This window comes from Anomaloglossus baeobatrachus, chromosome 3 (genome assembly GCF_048569485.1).
Source record: "Anomaloglossus baeobatrachus isolate aAnoBae1 chromosome 3, aAnoBae1.hap1, whole genome shotgun sequence".
NCBI classification, from domain to species: domain Eukaryota; kingdom Metazoa; phylum Chordata; class Amphibia; order Anura; family Aromobatidae; genus Anomaloglossus; species Anomaloglossus baeobatrachus.
In genome coordinates, this window is record NC_134355.1 from 35,026,051 (window position 1) to 35,047,880 (window position 21,830).

Genomic DNA, 21,830 nt, shown 5'->3' on the forward strand with positions numbered 1-21,830 from the left:
TTATTGATTCAATAAATATGAGTCAAACAATTGTAAAATAAAAAATCCCTGAGCTCCCCTGATTCTGGCACACACTTCCGTTTTGTGATGCAATGCTCCATTGCTGAGTTATTCACATTTATTGCTTTTAGAGCTCATCATGTGAAATCTTCGTTAATAATGTGAGTCTTCACTGGGGGCGTGTGCCTTCACCCCTCCCTCCGAGATGCTACCAATCACAGCTGTTCAGCATCTGAAACTGCTAGTGCTGTGATTGGCAGAATCTGAGAGGGTGGAGTAAAAAGACACACCCCCATAAAAGACTCTGAACGCTTGAAGTTGGACTGTGCAGCAGAGATTTCACATACTGCGCTTCAAAAGTAACAAATGTTAATAGTTCTGCAATGGAGCGACGCAGAGGAAAACGGAAAAAAGCTTCAGAATCAGGGATGTTTGTAGATTTTTACAAAGTATCTAATTATTTTTTTTAGATCAAGCGACAGGTCGACTTTGATTAAAGCTTATGAGCGCATAATTGGTTTGTGACTTCAATGTACTGACATTAAAAGCCTGAGGTCGGGTGGACTGAGGAGTCACAAATCCAATACAGTTGGTTCGGATACACTTTTCTTTCTATGGACATTATTACCCAGCAGAGAGTGAGGAATGAGTGTGGGCCCTAAGAGCTGGTGAGGGCCTATGTATGATTCTATAGGATTAAGAGTTATATGGTCTAAAAATAAAAAATCAGAAGAAACTAATGATTTCGGTCCTAATTTGGAAATGTGCTGACCGCTCCTCAAAATGATATTGGGGGAAAAAAAAAAAAAAAAAAAAATCGGGCTGTTGGATTTTGATATGCCTGATCCTTTAGTTCTTAAGGTAGATAATTTGGCACCAGAATTGAGCACCCAAGCATGTTCAGCTAAAACAAGAATGCATGTGAATCCAGGGATCAAGAGAAATAGAAATGTTGGGGGTAAAAAGAATCAACCCCTTGGATACCAATATGTCCAAGCCAAGAGTCAGCCAAACTGAGAGTGCACGCTTATACAATGACCAGTGGAAATATATATGATGGGAGAAAGAAGGGTTAGGATGTTGGATTTCGATATGCCCCACCATTTCATTCTTAGGGAGATAATATACCAGTAGAAGTATCAATTGAATGCATGCTCAGAAAAATGAAGAGTCCATATGTACGGAAGGATAGGGATTAATTGGAATGTGAGTGAAAAGGATTAGACTGTTAGGGGTACTTTGCAGGCTGCGACATCGCTAGCCGATGCTAGCGATGCCGAGCGTGATAGTACCCGCCCCCGTCGCACATGCGATATCTTGTGATAGCTGCTGTAGTGAACATTATCGCTACGGCAGCTTCACGCGGACTTACCTGCCCTGCGACGTTGCTCTGGCCGGCGACCCGCCTCCTTCCTAAGGGGGTGTGTCGTGCGGTGTCACAGCGATGTCACACGGCAGGCAGCCAATAGAAGCGGAGGGGCGGAGATGAGCGGGACGTAAACATCCCGCCCACCTCCTTCCTTCCGCATAGCCGGTGGAGGCAGGTAAGGAGATGTTCCTCGCTCCTGCGGCTTCATACACAGCGATGTGTGCTGCCGCAGGAGCGAGGAACAACATCGTATCTCCTATTGGCGCGACATTATGAAAATGACCAACACTGCACAGATCACCGATTTACGACGCTTTTGTGATCGTTTATCGGCGCATCTAGACTTTACACGTTGCGACATCGTTACCGGCGCCGGATGTGTATCACTTTCAATTTGACCCCGACGATATCGCAGTAGCGATGTCGCAACGTGCAAAGTACCCCTTTAGTGTCACGACACAGACTGGGGAAAGTCTGGCATGAGGCCAAACACACAACTTAACAGGGGTAACACCACAACAAACAATGGGTACATGGTTGAAACTTTAACAACAGTGGGCCCTAATTAGTGCTAATGAGTGGATAGATGGACACCTCCTTCACTTACCTGCTACTGTACTCTGCACTCCTAGCTTGCCCCTATACAGGTTCCTCACCTTTCGCCAAGCAGGAACCTGAAGCCCTGCGTGACCTTACAATAGTCCTGGCTAGTGAGTGGACAGGTAAGTATCGCTAGCCCCACCGCTGCACTGAAACAACATATCAGGGAAGGAAGACAGACCAGGGGAAAACAACAAATATCTACTGCAAGACCCAAGACTGCAGCCACACCAGCAACTCCAAGAGAGGGTTACAGCAGCTCCTTTCACCTCCAGGCCAAGCATCCAAATGAATGAGAGAATAACCGGCACCCTCTGCAGGAAGCAGAGGGTATATCACAGTACTGGGAATAGTCCAAACTGGAGACACCTGAGATCGCAATGACTGCTTGCTGGCAAGGAATACTGACATTAACCCTCTCTTCCCCAAAAGAAAGAGAATACATTTAAATAGAGTCTCACAAGGTAAAGTGAGACTTAAACCCAGATCCAGTCGCTAATCTCTTACAGTAAAGAGCCGACCATAAAAGTTAGATTTTGTGATGCCTGATTTCTAACTTCGTAAAGGGAATCTGTCAGCAGTTTTTTGCTATGTAATCTAACAGCTGCATGATGTAGGGGCTAAGAGACTGATTCCAGCATTGTATCACTTACAGGGCTGCATTTTACTTTTCAATAAAGTCAGTGTTTTATCAGCAGGAGATTATCACTATAGGAGTAGGTGTCTTGTGACTCGTGGTCCAACCCCACCGCCAGCACTGAGTAGGAGATCTGACGTAACGCAGAAGGAAGTTGAAATATGTCTGGTAATGCAAAGTGAGGATGTAACATTTTGGAAGATTTGTGTGCGCTATCTGGAGTGTAAAGATCTGAATGACAATGAACCATCTAGTAAAGAGTGGTGGTTTAAAGAGTACAGTTGGTTTCCTTTTGCATGAGAAATCATCCAATCCTGGCAAGCTTACACCAGTTGGCAGTATGCGGCCTACATGGGTTCCCAGGCAACACAGCTAAAGTCCATACACCCAGTCAGGACCAGGTATTTCAAGAAGCGTGTCCGGAGACAATCCCTGACCCTCAAGTACGAGGAGCAGGAGAAAGAAGGAGCAGGAGAAACGGTAATCAACCAAATTCGGCTCAATTCACGTAGTGTGCCAGGGCGTCCGGAAAAAGTTCCTCACCCTCAAGTACGAGGAGCAGGAGAACCAGGAGCAGGTGAGATAATATTCAACCAAATTCGGCTGAATTCACATAGTGTGCCACGGCGTCTGGAGACAATCCCTCACCCTCAAGTACGAGGAGCAGGAGAAGAAGGAGTAGGTGAGATAATAGTCAACCAAATTCCGCTGAATTTCATGAAGCGTGCCAGGGTGTTCGGAGACAATCCCTCACCCTTAAGTACGAGGAGCAGGAGAGATAATAGCAACCAAATGCGGAAGAATTTTACGTCGTGTGCCAGGCCGTCCGGAGACAATCCCTCTCCCTCAAGTATGAAGAGCAGGAGAACTAAGGATCAGGAGAAACAGTAGTCAACCAAAAACGGGTTGAACTTCATGTAGCATTCCAGGGTGTTCAGAGACAATCCCTCACCCTCAAGTACCCTCCTTGCACCACACTACACATTATAAAAGGAAATAGCAGGAGAAACAGTAGTCAACCAAATTCAGGTTGAACTTCACGTAGCGTGCCAGGGTGTCCAGAGACAATCCCTCACCCTCAAGTACCTCCTTGCACCACACTACACATTATATAAGGAGAAGGAGAAACAGTAGTCAACCTAATTCGGCTGACAGCTACTGAAGGTGTGTGGTCTCCTTTATGGTTTACAACCAAAATCTGGTGAGTTGACCTTGGTAGTTGATTAGGACTATAGAATAGAAGGTCTGAATGGAGGGGTTGTCTCCAAGGCTGAGAGCCTCCACACGGATGAAGTGACCTAGTGGTGAAAACGGTCAACCGTCCCTTTCCAATGTGCACACCGGGCATAGCTCTCCAGTCAATTTTTCGGGACACCCCCCCATCCCACCACCTTGGTCTCCCATTCTGATACAGTCGACGTTAAGCTCCAGCACATAACTCGAGGACGTCTTGGATAATTATTTTGTGCTTTCAGCCAAGAAGTTCTTTTGAAAACCTTCCAAAAATTACAGAAATGCAAAACAAAGCAAAACGCATTTCACAAAGCCGAACAATGAAGATCTTCCATGTTATGGGACATGACAGACAACCTGCAGGCTCCTGCAGACGTGTTTATACAATGTAACCCTGCCCGAAACATGTAAATGAGCAATACAAGATAAACTTCCAGATTACATGAAATCTCATTAGCTGAAGCTTCCTCCTTACATGAATTACGCGTGTGCACGATTAGGAGCCAAGATGGGAACGCAGTGGATTTACATGGAGGGGGGTTAAGAGGTTCCCCCAAAAATAAAGTGCTTCAGCACTGAATATCTACTGTCCAATCAGTTGTCTCATCAGCGACAGCCATGTTTAAAATGTGGCCCTCGGGGGCGATCAACTCATAGCCCCGGGTCTTGTTCCCGTCCCCCAATGTTTTCCAGCAAGGAACCTATCTTGCAGGTGAAATGTAGCATGGCATCGCACAGGACAACCATCGAGGATTTCCCCATACACCGACTTTACTAATTTTCCATAGAAAAATTTAAAAAAAAACAAAACTTTTCAAACCACATCACATGCCTCAAATCTCTAACTTACTCTAACCTAACGGTCCCTAACATTTTAAAAAAAAACCACAATTCCCAGCATGCCCTGAAAGTTACAACCTAGTAGTTGTAGTTTTGCCATAAAAATGTTCATTCACCAATAATAAACCTTATACTAATTCCTCCCATTCTCTTCTCTCGTGTTGCACCAGTTTTCTGGAATGCGCTACACCAGACAATACAGCTAATTTCTAGTATCCACAGTTTTAACCCTGCTAAAAAAACCTAATTTCTTCAGACTTTCCTATCACCTCTCCTCACTAATCTATCTAGTCCTCACAAGCTAGTCCCCTCTTTCATCTATTCCCAGACCCACCATCCATGCACTGCGGAGCACTATGTATCTGGACGTGTACAAATACTGCTGAATGATGCTGGCTCTACCGTACATAACAAGCACGTTTTTACCTTTTGTGTCCCCCTATTCCCTCATACATTGTAAGGCTCAGTGCAGGATCCTCACTCGCTGTATGAATTGATGAATGTTCTGCTGTGTAATGTCTTATATCATACTGCTGTGGAATATGTTGGCACGACATAAATAAAATTAATTATTATTATTAATACTACTAATAATAACAGTAATAATTCTGGCCACGAATCTCTGCTATCCAGTTGTTCCATTTCCTTTCTTAGAAAAATATTTGTTCCTAGAGAGAGTCAGTAAAATTACCTTATGAGGCATCCAAAAACAGCAAACTGAGGACAAAGAAATACATTACATTACTCATCCGTTATACCCCAGAGCTGCACTCACTATTCTGCTGGTGGAATCACTGTGTACATACGTTACATTACTGATCCTGAGTTACATCCTGTATTATACTCCAGAGCTGCACTCACTATTCTGCTGGTGCAGTCACTGTGTACATACATTACATTACTTATCCTGTACTGATCCTGAGTTACCTCCTGTTTTATACTCCAGAGCTGCACTCACTATTCTGCTGGTGCAGTCACTGTGCACATACATTACTGATCCTGAGTTACCTGCTGTATTCTACTCCAGAGCTGCACTCACTATTCTGCTGGTGCAGTCACTGTGTACATACATTACATTACTGATCCTGAGTTACATCCTGTATTATACTCCAGAGCTGCACTCACTATTCTGCTGGTGCAGTCATTATGTACATACATTACATTACTTATCCTGTATTGATCCGGAGTTACACCCTGTATTATACTCCAGAGCTGCACTCACTATTCTGCTGGTGAAGTCACTGTGTACATACTGTACATTACTGTTCCTGTATTATACTCCAGAGCTGCACTCACTATTCTGCTGGTGGAGTCACTGTGTACATACATTACATTACTTATGCTGCACTGATACTGTATTATACTCCAGAGCTGCACTCACTATTCTGCTGGTACAGTTAGTCCGTATACCTATTACATTGCATATATGAAGCAGAGAGGAAACCACATTTACTTTGTCATCAATTTCCATTCTTACATTTTCTCAATTTACAGCCATAATTCTCTGTGTTGTAAAATGACGGTCATGTGACCTTACACATACACTTTGATTGGCTGTACAAGGCCACATGACTTCTTACAATACTCTGCACTCAGGTAACAGGAAACCATCAGCAATTAATTATAGATTGTCTGCAGCTGGAGTATTAGGCCCGCTCAGCCCCAAATCAGCGGAAACCAATCATCGCCTCTGTCTAACATCGTAGAACGAGGCCGTGAAAATATTCCTAGAAGGTGGAGTTCCCCTTTAACTCTTCACAACAGGACGTAGGGATCATCCACAGTAAAGACTGACTCTGAATCATTCCTATCTCCCAGAAATAATTTTCCTGCCTCATGTAGAACCCTAGAAATTGGCGTCAGGCCATATCAGTCCATATTAACTCTATTTAAAGGGGCCACATCGCCAAAAATAACATCAACTTCAGAAAAAGCCCTGTACTGCTATAAATACTTTCTAAAATGGGAGACGGTATGTCGGACATATATATAGCTCGCCTCAGCTATAACTGGGGCATATTTGTAATACTTTGGGAGCTCCGCGGAGCAGCGTAAAATGAGAAAAAGCGCCTTTCCCATGCTACCAGCTTAATGGGGTGACCGGTAGTGGGTGTATATATGGCTTATAGGCTTTTTATTATATACAAGCTTCTCGGTTCTGACCGGAGAACGGACCTTTTAGGTCACCAAGGGCTGACGATCATTATAAATAGTCCTTATAATATACTATCGCATCATATTAGAATAATCAAAGTAGCCTATTCGCCATCATATCGGCTTTTAAATTGTGTATTTAATCGCTTTATTAAGATAATGACTCTCTCCGATGTAATTATAGATCACCAGGAGTCAATCATCAATCAGATCATTCAATAAAAAGAATCCGATATGAAAAGGTCTCCCTCTATTGGTCACAGGTGGAACTGCAACTAGATTTTCCATAAATTCCCCCCAAAATTGTGTATACATTTAATTCCCATCCACACAAAAGGTTGTTAAAAAAAATGGTAACAATTACTAGATTCATAATATTCAATAAGGAGTGGTGCGTGCCATTAAAGGGATTCAAAGGCTCCAGATTCACACTGAGAGCTCTATGAAGGCCCTAATGCCCCCATCACTTATTTCGTGATTATGACTTATGATGAAGAAAAGACGACAAGCGCTAGAAACATTCACTCGGCTCCAGCAGGTAACAGGCATTTTTCGCCTGGGGGGAAAAGACAAGGGTGGAGTATGTTTATCATATCCCTTATGTAATGAGCCATGTTATAATATCATTAAGTGCAGGAGATTTCTTGGCCGACCTGGGAGAATCAAAAATCTGCTGCAGCAATTATTGTCACTTTTTTTTTTTAACACTATAAATATCATTCATTATCAAAATCTTACCGTACTAAAAGAATGTGCAAAAATAGAATGTAAAAAAAAAAAGTTTTAAAAAGTTTACAAAAAGTTTTGAAACCCTTCCAAAGATTTTAACACGTTTACAAAAAGTTTTGAAACCCTTCCAAAGATTTTTTAAAAAGTGTTCAAACCTTTCCAAAACTTTTTAAAAAAAGTTTTCAAACACTTCCTAAATTGTTTTCAAAAGTTTTCAAACCCTTCCAAACAAAAAGGTTTTAAAGAGTCTACAAAACGTTTTGAAACACAAAAGTTTACAAAAAGTTTTGAAACGCTTCTATAAAAGGTTTTTAAAAGTTTTGAAAAACACTTCCAAAAGTTTTTTTTAAAAAGTTTAAAAACTTTTGGTTTGGAAGGGTTTGTAAACAGTCTATTAAATGTTTTGAAACGCAATACTTTTTGTAAACATTTTAAAAACTTTTGTGTTTCAAAACATTTAGTAGACTGTTTAAAAACTTTTGGTTTGGAAGGGTTTGAAAACATTTGAAAACAATTTAGGAGGCGTTTCAAAACTTTTTAAAAGCTTTTGGACGCATTTCAAAACTTTTTGTAAACATTTTAAAACGTTTTGTAACACGTCCAAAAGATTTTTTAAAAAGTTTTGAAACACTTCTGAAAGTTTTTAAACATTTACAAGAAGTTTTGAAACCCTTCCAAGTTTTTTTAAAAAGTTTTCAAACACCTCCATAGGTTTTTTTTAAAAGTTTTAAAACAATTCCAAAACTTTTTAAAAAAAATTTCAAACACTTCCTAAATTGTTTTCAAAAGTTTTCAAACCAAAAGTTTTTAAAAACACTCTACTAAATGTATTTCTAAATGTTTTGAAACACAAGTTTTTAAAAAGTTTTGAAAACACTTCCAAAAGTTTTTTTAAGTTTTCAAACACCTCCATAGGTTTTTTAAAAGTTTTCAAACCCTTCCAAACCAAAAGTTTTTAAACAGTCTACTAAATGTTTTGAAACGCAAAACTTTTTGTAAACATTTTAAAAACTTTTGTGTTTCAAAACATTTAGTAGACTGTTTAAAAACTTTTGGTTTGGTAGGGTTTGAAAACTTTTTGGAAATGTTTAAAAACTTTCAGAAGTGTATTCAAAACTTTTGAAAACATTTTTGGAAGGGTTTGAAAACTTTAAAAACTATTGGACGTGCTTCAAAACTTTTTGTAAACATTTTAAAAACTTTCGTAACACTTCCAAAAGATTTTTTTTAAAGGTTTTGAAACACTTCCAAAAGTTTTTTTTAAAGTTTTCAAACAGCTCCGTAGGTTTTTTTTTAAAAGTTTTCAAACATTTCCAAAACTTTTTAAAAAGCTTTCAAACACTTCCTAAATTGTTTTCAAAAGTTTTCAAACCCTTCCAAACCAAACGTTTTTAAAACACTACTGAACGTTTTGAAACAAGTATTGAAACGCTAAAAAAAGTTTTTAAAAAAGTTTTGAAACACTTTCAAATGTTTTTGAAAGTTGACAAAAATGTGTCAAAAAAAAAAGTCCTAAAGAGCAAAATATTAACGTAGAAGGGACATTTGTAGTCAAATATTGTATTTTTTTAATTTATTTATATATTTATATATTTATTTTAATAGTAGGGCGAGAAGCTGGCAGTGATTGACAGTTTTGCTGAGCAAGATGTTTTACAGCAGCTGAGCTCGACCGACAACATTTGCAACTGGTGCCAGTGAGGTGCCATAAGGGGCCCTTGGAAAATTGTAATGGCCCAGATTTAAAGGGACAGTACAGCTATATCAGAGGCTTACTTTATACAAAAAAAAAAAAGAAAAAGAAGAAGAAGAAGAGGTGCTGATGTCATTCACATAGGAACTGCAAATATTCATAGTGGTGGGTGGAGGGGGGAAACCAGGTAGCAATAGAATAACTCTTAACCGCACCGCAATTGTAGATAGGATGGACCCCATATAGTGCCTTTTGTTTTACAGTGGTCTCCAAACCGTAGCAGCCCATCTATTGGGGAAATATGACCCCCCCTAGCATGCTGGGAATTGTAGTTCATCTTAGAGATGACTGGTCGAAAACATATATTTCCACCAGTTTATCATATAGGACCTCAGCCTGACCCCAGCTGTCACTACCATGCACAACTATTTAGGAAAGCCACATTGCGCCGGTTCCCATGATTAACCCTATAGGACAAGGTCGTAGAGTTGCATTTATTTATTAATAATTTATTATTATTATTATTATTGCACCATTTATTCTATGGTGCTTTATATGTGCATTTCGATATAAAGTGACCCTGATATCTATCCCTAAACCTAAAACAAGAGCTCATCCATGCGGTTTCCATACTCTGAGGTTTCCCTTTAACTGGAGGTTACGGTAAGGTCCAGCCAGGGCAGTGAGGGGTTAATCCCGTCACCACCAGGAGAGCTCACAGCGCATTGCAAAATTTCTCTTGGCTGCGAGTCAATTTCCAGAATGCAGTTCACATTCTGTATTTGCTCCATTTTTTTCTTCTTCTTTCGCCCCCGTGTAACTCACCACCAAGACCCGCTGACTTCTTATACCGGGGGGAGGGCTTTCTCAGTGCACCCCATAATCTCTGCCAACCAATAATGAAGCTGTTATCCAATGCCCGAAGGACCTCCGCCACCGATGAGTCTTTGCATTATCAGCAGCTATAGAGGGAGGGGGGTGCAAATATTTTTGCATAATCTCTTCCAATGCCAGAAGGACCACCAATAGGGCGCCAGATGAACCTTTGCATTATCAGCAACTGAAAGGGGGTGCAAAGACTTTTGCATAATTGCTTCCGGCCAATAATGGAGCTGCTATACAGTGCCAGAAGGACCACTGCCACCAGGTTTTGCATTATCAGCAGCTATAGAGGGGGGGAGGGGTGCAAAGATTTTTACATAATCTCTTCCAATGACAGAAGGACCACCAATACGGCGCTAGATGAACCTTTGCCTTATCAGCAGCTAAAGAAGGGGGGGTGCAAGACTTTTGCATTATTGCTTCCAGCCAATAATGGAGCTGTTATCCAATGCCAGAAGGACCACCACCACCAATACGGCGCCAGATGAACCTTTGCATTATCAGCAGCTACATAAGAGGGGGGTGCAAAGATTTTTGATTAATCTTTTCCGACCAATAATGGAGATGTTATCTACTGCCAGAAGGACCACCATCACCACTACGGCGCTGTATGAACCTTTGCATTATCAGCAGCTACAGAAGGGGGAGGGGAGGGCAAAGACTTTTGCAAAATCTCTTCCGACCAATGATGGAGCTATTATCCAATGTTAGAAGGACAACAACCACCAATACGGCGCCAGAGGAACCTTCGCATTGTCAGCAGCTACAGAAGGGGGGTGCAAAGAATTTTGCATAATCTCTCCTGATCAAATAATGGAGCTGTTATCCAACGCCAGAAGGACCACCATCACCAATAAGGCGCCGGATGAACCTCTGCAGTATCAGCAGCTACAGAAGGAGGGGAAGGGCAAAGACTTTTGCCAAATCTCTTCCAAATCAATAATGGAGCTATTATCTAATGCCAGAAGGACCACCACCACCACCAATACAGTGCCAGAGGAACCTTAGCATTATCAGCAGCTACAGAAGGGGGGAGAGGGGGGCGGGGTAAAGACTTTTGCAAAATCTCTTCCAACCAATATCCAATGCCAGAATGACCACCGTCACCATCACCAATACGGTGCTGGATGAACCTTTGCAATATCAGCAGCTACAGAAGGGGGGAAGGAGGTGTAAAGACTTTTGCAAAATCTCTTCCAACCAATAATGGAGCTGTTAGAAGGACCACCCTCACCAACACGGCGTTGGATGAACCTTTGCATTATCAGCAGCTACAGAAGGGGGGAGAGGGGGGTGTAAAGACTTTTGCAAAATCTCTTCCAACCAATAATGGAGCGGTTAGAAGGACCACCCTCACCAACACGGCGCGGGATGAACCTTTGCATTATCAGCAGCTACAGAAGGTGGGGTGCAAAGACTTTTGCAATGGGTTATACACATTTCAAAAAAAGGATAAGGTGGGGTTAATTAAATATGAAGATGATGATGACTAATGAGTGAGCCTAAAATATGCATTTGGAGAATAATAAGCCACCCGTAAAGATTAGTAGCCCAAGTATAAAAGGAGCGAATACAGTACAGTCAATATATCATCTCAGGTATCACCATATAGATAAGTTGTACTATAGACTGATTATATATATATATATATATATATATATATATATATATACACACACACACATAGTATCATATATGTAATATATACACATATATAATATTGTGTGTGGGTATATATATATGTGTGTGTGTGTGTGTGTGTGTGTGTGTGTGTGTGTGTGTGTGTATGTATGTATGTATGTGTATATATATATATATATATATATATATATATATAGCATGCTGGGAGTTGTAGTTCAACAACAGCTGGGCAGACTAGTCACTTCCCAGTTGTTCTACAACTACAACCCCCATCATGTTACATATACTACTAATAGGACACCTACTCGCCCAGTTCTCAGGTCCAGGGGCTGAGGAAGGGGGGGGGCACTTACTTTCTGAGGTGAAAGGAGAGGGAAGAAAATCTATTTTGTAAACTTCCTTGGCAAAATACTCCTCATCAGTCCTCTCCTTCTCGCAGACAATGGCCCTCTGGTTGGCTTTCTCCTGCAGAAGGTCCCTAGTGCTATTGTAGATGGCAATGACATCCTGGGAGACCTCCTCGGGCTCGGGGTAATCCTCTGGGGGGCTGTTGAGTTTGAGTTTGCTGAGGATCTGCCCTCTGATGGCCTCGATCCTCTTGCGCATAAACTGCTCCATGTCTAGGGTGCTGCAGGTAGACAGGCTGAGGGCCAGCAGGGCCAGGTCCAGGGTGAGGAACACTCTCAGGAGAGAAGTACAATAGTGCATCTTGGCTTTCCTGGGATTATCCAATCCACAAACAGGACACGAAATGATACAATGATTATGTACAAATAATTAGAATAATTACACAATGTGCAAAAAAAAACCACAAACACACAAAAAAAGGCTCTGAAAAAAAGTTTTAAAAAGTTTTCAAAAGTTTCTAAAAGTTTTTTAAAGTTTTTAAAAAGTTCCCAAAAGCTTCCAAAAAGTTTCCAAAAGTTTTCAAAACTTGCCAAAAGTCCCCAAAGTATAAAAAAGTCCTAAACAGCAACATGTAATAATAATAATAGACGTGAGGGGCTGTGCGAGGAGTAGTCCATGGAGGGGCGCAGTCATTGAGGTGAGGATGGGCGCTGCTGATCACCTCCAGATCCCGGCTATAGCGCGCACAGCCGCTGGAGCGGGGCAGGGACAGCCTGTGGCCGGGGGCTGAGAGAGAAGGCTGGAGGGCTGACGTGTCGTGCAGGCTGCATCCAGGCAGCAGTCCCCTGTGCTCGGCGCTGTGTGTGCTCGGCGCTGTGTGCTGCTGTGTGCTCAGCCTCTGCTCTCTGCACACACCGTTATGAGGCGCACGCTCTGCCCCATGTGTGACGCTCAGCCCGGGACACTGCCAGCAGATAACATCACACTCGCATTTATAACGTCTCCTGCACCACGTGCTGCACTTCCACAGAGTGACGTGCTGTGGACTGGAGGATTCCTCTCAGAGGGAGAGACCCACAGAGTGTGCTGTGCCGGCAGACTGCCCTGTGCCAACCACTGCCAACCTGCTGCCCTGTGCCAACCAGTGCCAACTTGCTGCCCAGTGCCAACCAGTGCCACCAGTGCCAACCTGCTGCCCTGTGCCCATCAGTGCCAACCAGTGCCTACCTACTGCCCTGTGCCAACCTACTGCACTGTGCCAACCTACTACCCTGTGCCAACCTATTGCACTGTGCCAACCTACTACCCTGTGCCAACCTACTGCCCTGTGGCAATCAGTGCCAACCTACTGCAATGTGCCAATTAGTGCCAACCAGTGCCAACCTGCTGCCCTGTGCCAACCACTGACAACCTGCTACCCTGTGTCAAAATACAGCCATGTGCCAACCTACTGCCCTGTTCCCATCAGTGCCAACCAGTGCCTACTTACTGCCCTGTGCCAACCTACTGCACTGTGCCAACCTACTGCCTACCTATTGCCCTGTGGCAACCAGTGCCAACCTACTGCAATGTGCCAATCAGTGCCAACCAGTGCCTACCTACTGCCTTGTGTCAATCAGTGCCAACCTACTGCCCTGTGCCAAACTACTGCCCTGTGTCAATCAGTGCCAACCTATTGCCATGTGCCAACCTAATGCCCTGTGCCAACCTACTGCACTGTGTCAACCTACTGCCCTGTGCCAATTAGTGCCAACCAGTGCCAACCTGCTGCCCTGTGCCAACCAGTGCCAACCTACTGCCCTGGGCCAATTGATGCCAACTTACTGCCCTGTGCCAACCTACTACCCTGTGCCAACCTACTGCCCTGTGGCAACCAGTGCCAACCTACTGCAATGTGCCAATTAGTGCCAACCAGTGCCAACCTGCTGCCCTGTGCCAACCACTGCCAACCTGCTACCCTGTGTCAAAATACAGCCATGTGCCAACCTACTGCCCTGTTCCCATCAGTGCCAACCAGTGCCTACTTACTGCCCTGTGCCAACCTACTGCACTGTGCCAACCTACTGCCTACCTACTGCCCTGTGGCAACCAGTGCCAACCTACTGCAATGTGCCAATCAGTGCCAACCAGTGCCAACCTGCTGCCCTGTGCCAACCAGCTGCCCTGTGCCAACCAGTGCCAACCTGCTGCCCTGTGCCCATCAGTGCCAACCACTGCCAACCTGCTGCCCTCTGCCAACCACTGCCAACCTGCTGCCCTGTGTCAAAATACAGCCCTGTGCCAACCTACCTTCCTGTTCCCATCAGTGCCAACCAGTGCCTACCTACTGCCCTGTGCCAACCTACTGCACTGTTCCAACCTACTGCCTACCTACTGCCCTGTGGCAACCAGTGCCAACCTACTGCAATGTGCCAATCAGTGCCAACCAGTGCCTACCTACTGCCTTGTGTCAATCAGTGCCAACCTACTGCCCTGTGCCAAACTACTGCCCTGTGTCAATCAGTGCCAACCTATTGCCATGTGCCAACCTAATGCCCTGTGCCAACCTACTGCACTGTGTCAACCTACTGCCCTGTGCCAATTAGTGCCAACCAGTGCCAACCTGCTGCCCTGTGCCAACCAGTGCCAACCTACTGCCCTGGGCCAATTGATGCCAACTTACTGCCCTGTGCCAACCTACTGCCCTGTGCCAAACTACAGCTCTGTGCCAACATACTGCCCTGTGCCAATCAGTGCCAACCTACTTCCCTGTGTCAACCACTGCCAACCTACAGCCTTGTGCCAACCACTGCCAACTAGGCACTGTGCCAATCAGTGTCAACCAGTGCCAACCTACTGCCATGTGCCAACCTACTGCCTTGTGCAGTAGGACCACAGTGCTTTGGCTGCCGACCTCATTTTCCAGTCCCAGTATCTCCTATGTGACGTACAATGACAGGCAAAACAGTAACAATGTTTTGAACTTTTGACTTTCAGGCTCCATATCTCACCATCCACTGCAGCTTTGAGCGTGAGACGACCTTCATTTTATAGACAATCTTCTTGGCTATCTCATACATAAATTTGACTTGCAACTATTTAGCATTGTTAACTTTTGTATTGCTTCTGTATATACAGCAGTTTCGGCGTCTCCTATCTGATGTATATACAACAGTCTTGGTGTCTCCTAGATGATGTATATACATCAATCTCAGGGTATCATATGTGATGTATACAACATTCTTGGTCTCTCCTATCTGCTGTATATACAGCAGTCCCAGTGTATACTTTGTGATGTATATACGTCAGTCTCAGCGTCTCCGATATGATGTATACAGCAGCCTCAGTGTCTCCTATGTGATCTGTATATATAGTAGTCTGTGTTCCTATTTGATGTATATACAGCAGTCTCAGTGTATCATATGTGATATATATACAACAGTATCAGTGTCTTCTATGTGATGTATATACACCAATATCAGTGTATCATACATGATGTATACAACAGTCTATGGGGTACTTTGCACACTACGACATTGCAGCTGCGATGTCGGTGGGGTCAAATCGAAAGTGACGCACCTCCGGCGTCGCTGTCGATATCGTAGTGTGTAAATCCTTTATGATACGATTAACGAGCGCAAAAGTGTCATAATCATATCATCGGTGTAGTGTCCAACATTTCTATAATGTAGCTGCAGCGACGGTACGATGTTCCTCGTTCCCCTGCGGCAGCACACATCGCTGTGTGTGAAGCCGCAGGAGCGAGGAACATCTCTTACCTGCGTCACCGCGGCTCACGCCGGCTATGCGGAAGGAAGGAGGTGGACGGGATGTTTACGTCCCGCTCATCTCCGCCCCTCCGCTTCTTTTGGCCGCCGGCTGTGTGACGTCGCTGTGACGCCGCACGACCCGCCCCCTTAGTAAGGAGGCAGTTCGCCGGCCAGAGCGAGGTCGCAGGGCAGGTGAGTGCATGTGAAGCTGCCGTAGCGATAATGTTCACTGCGGCAGCAATCACAAGATATCGCTGCTGCGACGGGGGCGGGGACTATCGCGCTCGGCATCGCAAGCATCGGCTTGCGATGTCGTAGTGTGCAAAGTACTTCTTAGTCTCTCCTATGTGTTGTATATACAGCAGTCCCAGTGTATCCTTTATGATGTATATACAACAGTTGCAGTGTCTCCTATGTGATGTATATACAACAGTCTCATTGTCTCCTATGTAATGTATAGTCTCAGTGTCTCCTATGTAATATATATACAAAGTCTCATTGTCTCCTATGTAATGTATATACAGCAGTCTCAGTGTCTCTTACGTGATATATATTTAACAGTCTTAGTGTCTCCTATGTGATGTACATACAACAGTCAGTGTTTTTATGTGGTGTATATACAACAGTCTCAGTGTCTCTTATGTGATGTATATACAACAGTTTCAGTGTCTCCAATATAATGTATTGTCTCAGTGTCTCCTATGTAATGAATATAAAGTCTCAGTGTCTCCTATTTAATGTATATACAGCAGTCTCAGTGTCTCATATGTGATGTACATACATCAATCTCAGTGTCTCCTATGTAATGTATGTACATCAGTCTCAGTGTCTCCTATGTAATGTATATACAGCAGTCTCAGTGTCTCCTATGCAATGAATATCACATCTAACCACCTGTGCACTGGACCATCCCACCTCATCCCCAACATCACCACAGTCCTCATCCCAGCCCTAACCCATCTCTTCAACCTATCACTAACAACTGGTGTATTCCCTTCATGCTTTAAACATGCCTCTATTACACCCATCCTCAAAAAGCCCTCCCTTGACCCATCCTCTGTGTCAAACTATCGCCCCATATCCCTTCTCCCCTATGCCTCAAAACTACTGGAACAGCATGTCCATCTTGAGTTGTGCTCATACCTCTCCTCCTGCTCCCTCTTTGACCGGCTTCAATCTGGCTTCCGACCACATCATTCTACCGAAACTGCCCTAACCAAAGTCACCAATGATCTACTAACCGCCAAAGCCAAGCAACACTACTCTATCCTCCTCCTCCTGGACCTGTCCTCTGCCTTCGACACAGTAGACCATTCCCTCCTACTACAGATTCTCTCATCTCTGGGCATCACAGACTTGGCCCTATCTTGGATCTCCTCATACCTAACCGACCGAACTTTCAGCGTCTCCCATTCTCACACCACTTCCTCATCTCACCCCCAATCTGTCGGTGTCCCCCAAGGCTCAGTTCTTGGACCCCTGCTGTTCTCCATCTACACCTTCGGCCTGGGACAGCTCATAGAGTCCCACGGCTTCCAGTATCATCTCTATGCCGATGACACACAGATCTACCTCTCTGGACCTGACATTACCTCTCTACTAACCAAAATCCCACAATGTCTGTCTGCTATTTCATCCTTCTTCTCTGCGCGATTCCTAAAACTTAACATGGACAAAACAGAGTTCATTGTCTTTCCCCCTCCTCACTCATCTCCTCCAACAAGCCTTTCCATCAAACTTGATGGTTGCTCACTCTCCCCAGTCTCACAAGCTCGTTGCCTTGGAGTAACCCTCGACTCTGCTCTATCCTTCAAGCCACACATCCAAGCCCTCTTCAACTCATGCCGATTACAACTCAAAAATATCTCCCGGATCCGTGCTTTCCTTAACCAAGAATCTGCAAAAACATTAGTGCATGCCCTCATCATCTCCCGCCTCGACTACTGCAACCTCCTGCTTTCTGGCCTCCCTTCCAACACTCTTGCACCCTCCCAATCTATCCTAAACTCTGCGGCCCGCTTAATCCACCTCTCCCCTCGCTACTCCCCAGCCTTGCCACTCTGCCAATCCCTTCACTGGCTTCCCATCGCCCAACGACTCCAGTTCAAAACATTAACCATGACATACAAAGCCATGCACAACCTGTCTCCTCCCTACATCTGTGACCTAGTCTCCCGGTACTTACCTGCACGCAACCTCAGATCCTCACAAGATCTCCTTCTCTGCTCCTCTCTTATCTCCTCTTCCCACAATCGCGTACAAGATTTCTCCCGTGCATCCCCCATACTCTGGAACGCTCTACCTCAGCATATCAGACTCTCCCCTACCGTGGAAAGCTTCAAGAGGAACCTCAAGACCCACCTCTTCCAACAAGCCTACAACCTACAATAGCCCTCAGTCCAGTACACCACTGCACAACCAGCTCTGTCCTCACCTATTGTACCATCACCCATTCCCTGTAGACTGTGAGCCCTCGCGGGCAGGGTCCTCTCTCCTCCTATACCAGTCTGTCTTGTTCTGTTAATGATTGTTGTATGTATACCCGCTTTCACTTGTAAAGCGCCATGGAATAAATGGCGCTATAATAATAAATAATAATAATAATAATATACAGCAGTCTCAGTGTCTCCTATGTAATGTATATACAGCAGTCTCAGTGTCTCCTATGTAATGTATATACAGCAGTCTCAGTGTCTCCTATGCAATGAATATACAGCAGTCTTAGTGTTTTCTACGTAATCTATATACATCAGTTTATTTGTCTCCTATGTAATGTATATACAGTAGTCTCAGTGTATGTGATGTATATTCCAGACCTCCGCTTGAGTTCTATAAATGTTATATGAACAATGATGAATTTCTCACTGTGAGGACACATGCAATGTAATATGCATCTTTGGAGAAACTTACTGCTGTAACGTCTTTAAAAAACGTATGATTGCAAAGAGTCAACTCCAGATGTGAGACACAGCATCATCAATATCACCTAATATCACACGCCGCACCAAAGAGAAGCCGCTCCAGCCAAAAAAAAAATTATTGTTTGACCAAATATAACAGGATCATTTTCAAGGTGATAATTTTGTACGGTCCGAGAATGATGGCAGAAATATCGAAATGGCCCTTGGCAGAAAAAAGGTTCCCCACCCCCGCTCTACATCATGTTGTTGAGTAATATGTGTGACACTTACACTTTACGGAGTCTAACATTTAATTTTTCCTATGGTGTTGTTGCAGGGAAAGTTAATGCACTTAATGTAACGTTTCCCCATAGATTACAGTTAATCACTGGGTGATGGGACTCACGCAGGATTAATGGCGGCTGCATTTGACGTCCAAAATCTGTATCAATCATCATAATGAAGCAGAGTAGAAAAAGGTCTATGTCAATGTGTCGTTTTCTCAATAGAAGTCAATAGTGAAAAAAGTTACAATGATTCAATGATTCTTATTATTTAAAGAAACAGTGCTATTTTAATATAAGAAAAAGTATTCTATTCTCTACAGCACCCCCACAGGTGAAATGAAGAATTACACTATTCCAATTTATTTATTTTACTCCGTTACAAAAGTGCATGTTGCGATCGCCAAGCATCGGCGACCATCCAGGAGTGGAGCTAACCTCGAGCTAACCTCTATAATATGGATTATCAGTAACAGCCCTAGGGGGCCAAAATGCACGACTGCCAGGACCAGTGGAATTGGCTCTTATGGACAGGAGAGTCACAGAAGTCCTCTACGGATCCACGCTGATGTAAGGGCATGGACGGGATTCACAGACATGGCGTCAGGACGTAGCATACTGGACGTGGCAGTACGGAGATGGTGGCTCAGACGTGATAGAATGGAGGTGGAGACTCAGGCTAGACGGCATGGAGGTTATAGCAGCAGACTCTAGGAAGAGACACAGATTAGTAGGAACAGAACACTGGTACTAGGACATGAGATGTCGGACTAAGCACAGTATTGCGTAAGAGACCTGAGAACTAGCATTACGGATAGGCAATGTTGCTCAGGCACCTTCCCTAAAGAGTGAATGTCTTAAATACTTATAGGGAGATTGCTGACCTCAGAGGTCAGTTCCAGGTTAAAGGACGCCAGGCCTTTAAGAAAGGGAGTGTGGCCGCGTACGCACCCTTCGGGGACTAACACAAGGCCTGTGTGTGGCCTGGAAGCAGGAAGAGGCTGCGGCAGGTCCTGGGGCAGGAACGGGGAACAGAATGTCTTTTGAGTGTGGGAGGAAAACCTAGAGGAAACCCACGCAAACACGGGGAGAACATATAAACTCCTTGTAGATGTTGGTGCAGATGTTGGTGGGATTTGAACCCAGGACCCTAGTGCTAACCACTGAGCCACCGTGCTGGAATTGAAATCAATAAGTTGTTTGACTACTATAAAATGGAAATCCAAGTTACACACACACCCTACCGTGTACGAGATCAGGCCACCTTCTTCCTTTGCTCCTTGGCCTCATTCTTTGCTCATATGTTCCTTTTACACACTTTCAGTGGTGGACAGTGCTCACTTTTTTGGTGGGATTGGACCAGGGCTATCTTCCCTTCTCCATGCCTCAATGAGTCTTGGGCGCCCATCTCACTTTCCCTGGGTTACCGATCGTCTTTTTTTTGGACCAATTTTGGTAAATATTACCCAATGCGTACCAGGAACACCACACAAGACCATAAGTTTTAGAAATGCCTTGACCCCAATGTCAAGAGTCACTCCCTTATCTCTGCCCATTTTTTCCTGCTTCCAACATATTATTTTCAAACACTTGCTGCCTAATACACCCCACCAGATGAGTGTATCGCAGTATACCCGCAGCACTGAGGGATCCATGTAAGAAACAAATGTGAAGTTTTTCTCACCAATCTAGATGGACTTAGATGGTTAAATAAAAGCCCACACATTTTGGAGTTTTTTGGACCACTCGAGTGCTGCCACCATTTTGGTTCTTTTGTATACTCTGAGGACTTTCTTGGCTACTACCTTAGGAGGAATTGCACCGCTGACTGAAGATGGATATCAGATACAAGTGCATCTCAATAAATTAATATCAATATCATCAAAAAGTTTATTTCAGTAATTCAATACAAAAAGGGATACACATATATTATATAGAGTCATTACACACAGAGGGATCTATTCCTATAAATTGTATAGAGTCATTACACACAGAGGGATCTATTCCTATAAATTGTATAGAGTCATTAGACACAGAAGGATCTATTCCTATAAATTGTATAGAGTCATTACACACAGAAGGATCTATTCCTATATATTATATAGAGTCATTACTCACAGAGGGATCTCTTCCTATATATTATATAGAGTCATATCTCACAGAGGGATCTCTTCCTATATATTATATAGAGTCATTACACACATAGGGATCTATTGCTATATATTATATAGAGTCATTACACACAGAGGGATCTATTCCTATATATTATATAGAGTCATTACACACAGAGTGACCTATCCCTATATATTATATAGAGTCATTACACACAGAGGGATCTATTTCTATATATTATATAGTCATTACACACAGAGGGATCTATTCCTATATATTATATAGAGTCATTACACACAGAGGGATCTATTCCTATATATTATATAGTCATTACACACAGAGGGATCTATTCCTATATATTATATAGAGTCATTACACAAAGAGGGAATTATTCCTATATATTATATAGAGTCATTACACACAGAGGGATCTATTCCTATATATTATATAGTCATTACATACAGAGGGATCTATTCCTATATATTATATAGAGTCATTACACACAGAGGGAACTATTCCTATATATTATATAGAGCCATTACACACAGAGGGATCTATTCCTATATATTATATAGTCATTACACACAGAGGGATCTATTTTAAGTGTTTCATTTTCTTAATGTTGCTGATCGATAAATAGACCTTCATTCTTGTCTGGA

At 43.4% G+C, this 21,830-nt stretch overlaps 1 protein-coding gene across 1 annotated transcript in view; it reads right to left on the minus strand.

Moving 5' to 3' along the window:
* The window catches only part of TGFB2 (transforming growth factor beta 2), a 142,722-nt gene extending 129,644 nt beyond the window's left edge, over positions 1 to 13,078 (minus strand). Inside the window, exon 1 of the mRNA XM_075339119.1 lies at positions 12,132 to 13,078. Within this exon, the coding sequence (XP_075195234.1) occupies positions 12,132 to 12,486 (355 nt within the window). The 5' untranslated portion in view covers positions 12,487 to 13,078. The remainder of the gene's footprint in view (positions 1 to 12,131) is intronic.
* Between the last annotated feature and the right edge of the window lie 8,752 nt (positions 13,079 to 21,830).